Genomic DNA, 9557 nt, shown 5'->3' with positions numbered 1-9557 from the left:
AAGATTGGAGCCTGGGCACTCACTCACAAGCCAGGCCCACGCCTTACTGTGAAATGACATCAGGAACACCTGTAACCTTTGGCTGGCCGAAGGGAGCAGATGCTAACTACACCGGAGATTCCGAATTACATATTAGTTAGCGTTTAAAAGAGAAAATGGAAAGTATTGCCCACTGTCTGTTGATTTCAGAGTGCTGCTCTCACATCTGTTGCACCATCTGGATTATGAGTTTATTTACCTGTGTTCAAGAAACGTAAAGCTGAGAGAGACCACAACAAAGTAGAAAAACAAAGGGCTTGTTTTTGGCTGGATTTTCAGGCACACATGTTATATAAAGAAAATAGCATCAGAAGCTCTGCGGGAAATGCTCTGAGCTTACAGTTAAAGTCTCCTGAATAGCATTGAACAGTTCCCACAGTACACACATTATAGCTACTCTAAAAGCTTAATGAGTTTGCTTCGGCATCCAAACTGGAGAAAAGCTTTAGCCATTAATCGGTTCTTAATTCACTGTCGCAGCTGGATGTAATTCACTGGCTCCAAATTGATATGTTCCTTTATTTAATCTTTGCAGCCTCAAACATTTTTAGCATTAGTATGTTTTCCCCAACCTAACAGGATGTTTAATCCTTTGCATGCTTCAAGTTCTTATCACTGCAATTTAAATTTACTAATGCGTGGCACTGACCACAGCTGGCAGCTTGGCTGAAAGCTGACATCTTTCATCATGTTGGCACACCTGACCTATAACTTTTTACCTTTAATCTTAAAAGTAAAATGGACTTTTAAAATATTCATTTTCATTTGTTCATAGTCAAAGTGCTGTGCCGGCCTTTTTATATTATAACATTCTGCATTTTTGGAAAGTTATATTATAACGTTCTGCATTACTTAGTAGTGCTAACAAGGCCCAAATTATAGTCCTTAAACTGTGGATGTTGTCTACTCTCAGCACTTCAATGATCCATGGCATAAGATAGCCTCCCCACCCTTATTGTGATACTAGAGACATGCCATTAGACAAGTATAAACCATCTTTCATCAGTGTAAAAAAAGGGAGGGACACACACAGTAACATACTAGTGGACCTTACCAGTATACAGTATAAAGTTACTCCTAGGGAAAAACATTGATCACAATATACCAGTCTAAATTACACCATAATATGTTCCGTCTGCAATTTGCATTGGCTTTTTATAACAATGTAAGTGATATTGAGATCCAGTATTAACAGATGACCAGTAATCCTGGGGAAACTATTGCTGCAATAAGTTTATTACAGCAATTCACCAAAAGGTGGCAGAAGAACACTTAATACGCTGTTTACATTTAAAAAATGGCTACTCTGGGATAACTGTGGACACAAGATGCACACCAGTGTAACTTTTATACGAGTCTATTTTACTGGGGTTTTTTTCCCCTGAGGTAACTTTACAACAGATTTTAATAAGTTACTTGAGTGTAGGACTATATGCCATACTGTCAGTGCTGGGTTAGATCTGACCCACACATCTACTCGCAGTACAGATCTAGGCCACAACAAGCTCTTTGTTCAGGTACTCAGCTGAATTTGATACCCCAGCTTAGGCGTTAACACCAGATACAGGTGTCATGTATTTGCAGTTATTCCAGGGGAGCTGTTTGATCAGTGCAAACAGACTATTACCTGCATCCCCACCATCTAATGGCAAGGAGTTTTAACAGCATCTACTCTAAAAGTTAAACTGAAATAATTAGTCATCTGTCACTGCATATCCTTATGTAGTTTACATTGGCAAACAAAGTAATATTTTGCTGGTATCAATGTGTCAAGTATTTAGGCTCACTGTCATCTCTTCTATCCAGTACATCTTTGTGTGAGCTGCTTTAATTTGATACAAAATTAAAGAAAACTTTAATTTAGTTGCATTTGGTTCATAAAACATTTCCCTTTTGTCATGTACTGAGAGAAGATTAGGATTGAATGCATCAGTTCTTTATCACTAGTAGAAGCAGGAAGAGGCAAATTGTAACTCTTCATTCATTTTGTACATCTGTGTTAACCATGCATGCATTTGTCTGTCATATGTAATAGTATATGCAATTAATTGGTAAGAGATTAAAGGAGTAAGGTAGTCTAGTGGTCTGTATGTACAATATATTTCATTATACCTCACTTGTTAAATATAAAGGAATCTGATATTGTAAGCCAGAATGATGCACAATACTGTGAACAATCATTAAAAACATAGTGAGCACCATGATACAAGATCTCTTCACTAAAATATTAAAGACCTATTGCTTTTTAGTTCATGATTTTTAGTATATCATAGGCTGATAGTAAGAAACTGATTTTTCTAAAATGGTAGTCTTAATGTGATTTATGCTATGATAACATAAGTTTTGGTGTCCACATCATAAAAAAATTAATTTGGCCCAGGACTCCTTTCTTTAAAGATGGATGAGACAAGCTGGTGGGTCATAGTATGAATACTTGCACAGCTACCCCCTATCCTGCACATATTAGATAGTTTGGAGGTCTTCACACCCTACAATTTGCCAGTTTCATGCCTCTCTCTAGGCATTAAATTCACTCTCAAAAACAAGCAAATAAAACCAGATTATAACGTTTATAGCAATTCCTGTTACCTGGTTCCAGTACTACCTCAAGTAGCCTGTTCAGTAAGGTTTTTGCCTGTCTCTGGTGAAAGATGTCTGCTGCTTCCTCACCTACCTGAACAAGGACAGGACAGTTATCCAAGAGTGTGGTAGTGTGGGACATTGATCATAGTCCAGTCACAATCTCAACAGAAGCCTAGGGTATACTACACCTTGCAAAATAATGTCCCTGGTGGCAAAATTGCAGTAAAGATTAAGATGATGCTGATGTTGGTGTTCGAAGGAGGGAAACAACTTAGCTTTCTCCTATTCATTTTTTTTTTAAGTTAGCCATGCTTTGGTATATGATGATTATATTATGGGCCTATGTTACATATATAACTGGAGTTTTGAACCACATCAAAAATGGGGGTAAAATAAGACTATTTTAGAATATTGTATTTAAGTATTACTTTGTAAAATATACAAATATAATTTCTAGTAAATGAACTGGATTCATTGCTGACCTCCCAGAATATGTTCATAGCAAAATTAAAGGAAGAATGTTGTGTGTTGGCAAAGAAACTGGAACGTATAACAGAAAAACACAGGTAGGTGTTATTTCTTACACTAGTCTTGTTAATTACAAGCATGCTACCGTATTTATTTTTATTTACATTTATTATTCTCTTGCTCTAAACTTGTCATCTACACCTATTACAAATCTGTTCAATATAAATACAACATCTGCAACTTGAGAAACCAGGATGGATTTTGTCCAGAGTATTTCTAATTTTCTACTTTTCACGTGATATTTTTGCCTTTTCATTCAAATTACTTGGACTATTCATATGTGAGAAATCACATGTTATGTTCTTATTAACACTGGTATTCTTCATCTGAAAATTAGTAAATTGACAGTAAAATAGCCACAATTCCAACTTAGTTATTGGAAATTATGCTAAGAATACTAAATTTTTGGTTAAAGATTTCAGGCTGCATTTTATTGGGTATCTGGGGTTAAATGACATAGAGTGTTTTAAATAAGTCATTTACTTAATAATAGCGCACACTGGCTAATAATTCTGGAAGATTGCTCAATCAGATTTACCCTCTCAACAAACTGTTGTGGAAATTGCTGCTTACTAAGGGCCCAATTTCAGAGTTGCTTATGCAATTTTCCCTTTGAAATCAATGGTAGTTTTGCACACAGAGTGGCTAAAGTATTAGATTCTAAAATGAAGTAAATGTTGGAGGAAGAATTGCATTTGTATATACGAATATGTGCTGTATTAATGTATCCTATTCAGAATTACTTCCTGCAGGAAGGTCATATTGCAAATAATTGGCCTCAGAATCTATATGAATATGTTACTTAAGTAACATAATACAGGTTTTTTTAATTTGTATTCCCAAAGACTGAGAGTCACTTCTATAGGGAAATCCTTCACAAGGCTTGTTTGCCATTTAACTTCTACTCATAGCACAAAGTGGGACTGATGCAGTGTGTCACTTTCTAAACCAGGAGTAAATTTAAGTGAATTGGGTAACAAAATATTTATTAACGAGATTAAAAATCGAGGGTATGTAAGTATAATCATTAAAAAAGAAACTCCTCCATTGTAAATATTGTGATAGTCAATCAAATAGCACTTTTCCCAGCCAAGCTGCTTTCCAGATTATCCAACATTGCAAGAGCGCCATAAGTAGTCTCAGCCCAAGGAGTCAGAGAAGTTTGAATCCTGGATTGATTGGAGGTGAAGTAATTAGATAAAGTAATTGAAATAAGATTCACATTTTTTTTCTTCATATATTATTCTAACAGCCTTTACAGTGTAAAGATCGTTTCATAAGAACTCAGTTATAAAACAAGCAGTATGTGAAGGATAGGGAAGATGATGTGGAATGGAAGTGTATATTTTTTGTGTACATGAATACATCTTTTGAAGGATTTTCTGTGCACCAGAAGCAGTGGGGAAGAGAGCACGGAGGCAGTTGGGAGAAGTGGATATATTGCTGGTTGCGATTAAGATTGTTGCATTGGGGGTTAATGTAATCAGAAACAAAAAAGGATGGATAGGGAGAGGCAAAATTGTGAGGGGATTTAAATAAAGACAAGAAGACTGAACTAGATGGAAAGGGAAACCTACTGAAGGGATTCAGAGAGGTGAGACAACAGAAACTGCAGACAGGAAAGATTATTTGATTCGCTGCAATTTGAATGGAACAAAGTGGTGCTATGTGTATCAAGAAAATTTATATGCTGTTTGCTTTCACCTCTCTTCCACCTGAAACTTCTTTCTGTCACATGATCGCAAGGTATCATCACTGCAATTTCAAGAATTGGTGGACATGGCATTTTCTTTTAAAATATTCTTTTTCCCATTGGATTTTACAGTACCTACTGCTCAGAAAAGACTATCTCCCAGCATAGTTTCCTCAGTATACTTTACCTGCACAACTGAAAGGCGCTTTCACTACACTTAGGCAGAGTGGTCTTTGTATAGGCTTTACCTGCTCTCAAAATACTGGACCGTAAGCAGTGCATTAGTGTGCTTAGTGATTAGAGTCGGGGTCTGGGGCTGGTCTGTATAATTTTAATCCTGGATATACAACTGTTTTGCTGTATTGCCTGGGATATTTGTGGCACAGTATCCCCATCAGTAAAACAAGAATGATGAAGAATATGAAACTGCGTCAATTAATGTGTGTAAAACACTTGAGCCTTATTACAAGATCTAGTAGGAATGTAAAGTATTTATTAAATATACTAAAGCATTTGGTGTGGATTATTCATTATGAGAAATGTGTTACCTTCCATAACATATTTATAGAGCTGAATTTTAATTTAGTGTTTCTTTCTGAAATCTGTAACATGGGTGGTTTTGTTTTGGTTCTGCTTTGTTTTTGGGGGGAAGAACTACTACTAAAATGTTTTTTGTGTGACTGAGCCCTTCCATGGGGTTAGGCAAACCTCAGAATTATCAAATCACTGAACAAATTACATAACCTTCATGCTGTTTGCAAAATTAATCATGTTTGTGAAGATACTATATGTATGTGAAAGTGTAAACAAAAATCAGAAAGTAGTCCTTTGTTGATGTCTTCTGTGTTATTTTGTTCATTTTTTCTCTGATTGTTACTATCTGAATTTCTGGGCTTGTAGATTGATGCTTAACACTGCCCACAGTGTATTTGTGATTTGCGTTTTGTAATTAAGGGGAACAATGGGAGTCCATTGGGTATCGTTATATATAATGGTTGGTTTAATTTGTTTCACTTCTATCTTGTTAATTGTAAATTGATCATTAAGATTTGAATTCTAATCTGTCACCAGGGTTGTGAGTATTGAAGCTAGAGCAATGATCCTGGTTTTAATCACTGATGATGAGAAACAAATTTTATAATTTTGGTACATATTGCAGTTCATATATTTTAACACTGTATTTTATGGTGTTATAAATATTGTTAAATGACTTTTAGTGTAGTTTTACTGTTTGGACTATAATGTATAAATTATATTACTGTTTTGGCAACAGTAGGCATCCAACTGTGTGAGTTTAATTGAAGTAAAGAATACACACCCGCCCGGCTGAACTATTTTTCTGCATGTTTGGTTGATGTTGTATTGAGAGACTGCAGTTACTGCACTCGACACCATGAGTAAAATGTTAGCCCAGTGTAGTGTTACAAGGATGTGAAACACAGTGTGTCTGGAAAAACAGTCCATTACATGATTTATTATCCCCTCACAGAAGAACTATTTTTATCCCGATTAGATCAGTTAAAAATGTTATTTTGCAGTGCTTGTAATTGAAATACAATAAAATTGGCTGGTTTTCTGAGGAGGAAGAAGTATCACTGCTGAATAAAACAGCTAAGCTCCAATCTGCACTGTGTCCTTGAGAGGTACAATGCAGAACATAGTCAGCCTGGGGGAAAAATGGACAAAATCAGTATCATCAAACCCAAGTATTTCAAAAGTCCATCCTCGAATATCATGAAACTGCCTTAAAAATCATGACAATTAAAAATTATGGATATTTCAGTCATATGAATCCAAGAGCTTATGGCTATAAGAAAAACAGCAAAAATCATGAGACTCTTGATAATGCCACAAAGGATGGCAAAACTGCAAGATGATTGTTCATCAGCCATTTTTTGCCATCTAAATTCTGGGCTGTGCAGGGACTGATACAACTTGTGATGTAACATAGCAGTGGCTCTCAACCTTTTTTGTACAAGGACCCATTTCTAAACATTAGCCAGTCTTGACCCAGTGTTCCTCACTCCTGACCCACTGCCCTAGACCCCAGCTCCCCAGTGTGGGGCAGGGGTGAGTGTATGGGACAGGGAGGCATGCAAAGGTCCCAAGCAGCCCCTTGCAGGCTGGAACTCTGCAAGGGAAAAGCCATGGTTTCCCACGTTTTTCTCCTTTAAAGGAGACTCACTTTTGGGTCATGACCCATGGGTTGAGAAACACTGACATAGAGCATGGGCCCACAAGCAAGTTACTGTGAGGGCAGTGACAGCAAAGATATATAGCACGCTGACTATCTGTGTTAACTGCAGTTACTGCACAGGAGCTAATGTGCTGTTAATCCCCTCCATCTGTTACCTAACAGTAACTTGTTTGTGCTCCCATAACCTTACGACAGATCTAGGTGGTAGAGTACATATATATCTGACCTATTTCAAGTATCAGAATCATTATGGCTGCATTAGCTTGAAGCTCCATCTGAGCTCACACTGCCACTGAGAAAAATCTTTAATGTTTCCAAGTGGAGTCCCTGTACTTCAGATATTCTAAGCACTTGGAGGAGAAGGTGGTTAGGAACAGTCAGCATGGATTCACCAAGGGCAAGTCATGCCTGACCAACCCGATTGCCTTCTATGACAAGGCTTAGTGGATACAGGGAGACCAGTGGATGTGGTATACCTTGATTTTAGCAAGGCTTTTGATATGGTCTTCCACAACATTCTCTCAGGCAGGCTTTCAGAAGTATGGGTTGTTTGAATAGACTGTAAGGTGGATAGAAACCTGGCTGGATCATTGGGCTCAGAGTGTAGTAATCAATGGCTCAATATCTAGTTGGAAGCTGGTATCAAGTGGAGTACCTTAGGGGTTGGTCCTGGGGCCGGTTTTGTTCAATGCCTTCATCAAAAACCTAGAAGATGGCATAGAGTGCACTCTTAGCAAGTATGCAGATGACACCAAACTGGGAGGAGTAGTAGATATGCTGGAGGGTAGGGCTAGGATTCAGATGGACCTAGACAAATTGGAGAATTGGACCAAAAGAAATCTCATGTGTTTCAACAAGGACAAGTGCAAAGTCTTGCACTTAGGAGAGAACAATACTATGCACCAGTACAGGTTGGGGGCTGATTGGGTTACAGTGCTTATAAGCTGAATGTGAGCCAACTGTGTGCCTTTGTCACCAAGAAAACTAATGGCATACTAGGCTGCACTGGTAGGGGTGTTGCCAGCAGGTCCAGCAAAGGGATTATTTTTCCTCTATTCATCACTGGTAAGGCCAAATCTCAAGTACTATGTCCAGTTTTGGGCCCCCCAATACAGAAAGGATGTGGACAAGCTGGAGAGAGTCCAGTGGAGGACAACAAAAAAGGCAAGGGGGCTGGGGCACATGGCTTATGAGGGGATACTGCAGAAACTGGGCTTATTTAGTGCAGAGAAGACATGGGATTTAATAGCAACCTTCAGCTACCTGAATGGTGGTTCTGAAGAGGATGGAGCTAGACTGTCCTGAGTGGTGGGAGATGACAGAAGAAGGAGCAATGGTCTCAAGTTGCAGCAAGGGAAGTTTAGGTTAGATGCTAGAAAAAGCTTTCTCACTAGGAGGGTAGTAAAACACTGGAACAGTTTACCTATAGAGGTTGTGGACTCTCCATCCTTGGAGGTTTTTAAGACCTGGCTAGACAAAGCCTTGGCTGGGATAGTCATGCTTTGAGCAGGGGGTTGGACTAGATGACCTACTGCAGTCCCTTCCAACTCTAATTTTCTATGATTCTAACTATGAATAAAGCTCACGGAGGACATTTAGATTTATGCCATCAAAAACATTACTGCAGCCATGTCCAACTGCATATTCAAGTAGGGAGCAGCCCACTATTAAGTTGGGAAACCCCACAGACATAGTATTTAAAATAAAAAATAAACCTAATAGAAGATCCTCCTTGCTGTCATTCACCTGATGGAAAGATGTACCAGGTGTCAATGAACTTAGTCCTTGGGATCACAATATTAAGAAAAAAATGCACCAGAGCTTTCCCCAAATCTGTCTCTCTGCCAGTGACTAGCCCATCTGACAAAAAGTTTTTTATGGGGTGATGCTATAAATTCATCTACATTTCTGTAAAAATATTGTTTGAGGATTCTACTTTAATCCCTGTTAAATCCAGCATACTCTTATCCATATATCCATCTCAGTAAGGTCCTTTCCTCTATAAACTTTATATGCAACGATTTGCAAGTTTTAATCCAGAGCAAAGGCAAACCTCGTTTATAATTTTTCCATGACATTCTTGGTAAATTGTGACTTCATAATTATACTAAAGTGAATATGTTCTGAGCAATGCCTTCTCTATAGCTACACTCAGATTAGTTCCTGTTTGACAGATTTGAATGTTTAGCATATGTGGTTCTTCATGTAATGGGAAACATCATTGCCTGAACATCATTACCAGGTTTGCCCTGTCACCGTAACAGAAACCTGTTCCTGATGTGACAGATTCTGTCTTCCTTTTTCTTTTTTAGAATGTCCTTGTTTTGTTTGCAGGGGGCTGAAGGTAAAGTGTCTTCATCCTAAAACTGTAAAATACTTACATTTCTTATTTTAAAGATATCTCTGGGGCTCTTTCATCTCCAGAACTATGTAACATGTCACCTTGGTGAAAATAAACTAGCATGCTTATATTTGTGCTGGAGTGTTGTACATTTCCAGGACTGTAGCAAAACCCCC

General features: G+C 37.9%; 1 protein-coding gene across 1 annotated transcript in view; it reads left to right on the top strand.

Annotated features, from left to right (window-relative positions):
* SDCCAG8 (serologically defined colon cancer antigen 8) overlaps positions 1-9557 on the top strand; it is a 141185-nt gene that overhangs the window by 69248 nt on the left and 62380 nt on the right. Inside the window, exons 16-17 of the mRNA XM_006022873.3 lie at positions 257-298; positions 3080-3188. Of these exons, the coding sequence (XP_006022935.1) occupies positions 257-298; positions 3080-3188 (151 nt within the window). The remainder of the gene's footprint in view (positions 1-256; positions 299-3079; positions 3189-9557) is intronic.

The sequence above is a fragment of the Alligator sinensis genome, unplaced genomic scaffold, assembly GCF_000455745.1.
Source record: "Alligator sinensis unplaced genomic scaffold, ASM45574v1 scaffold534_1, whole genome shotgun sequence".
NCBI lineage: Eukaryota > Metazoa > Chordata > Crocodylia > Alligatoridae > Alligator > Alligator sinensis.
This window is presented reverse-complemented; position numbering and strand designations above follow the sequence as displayed.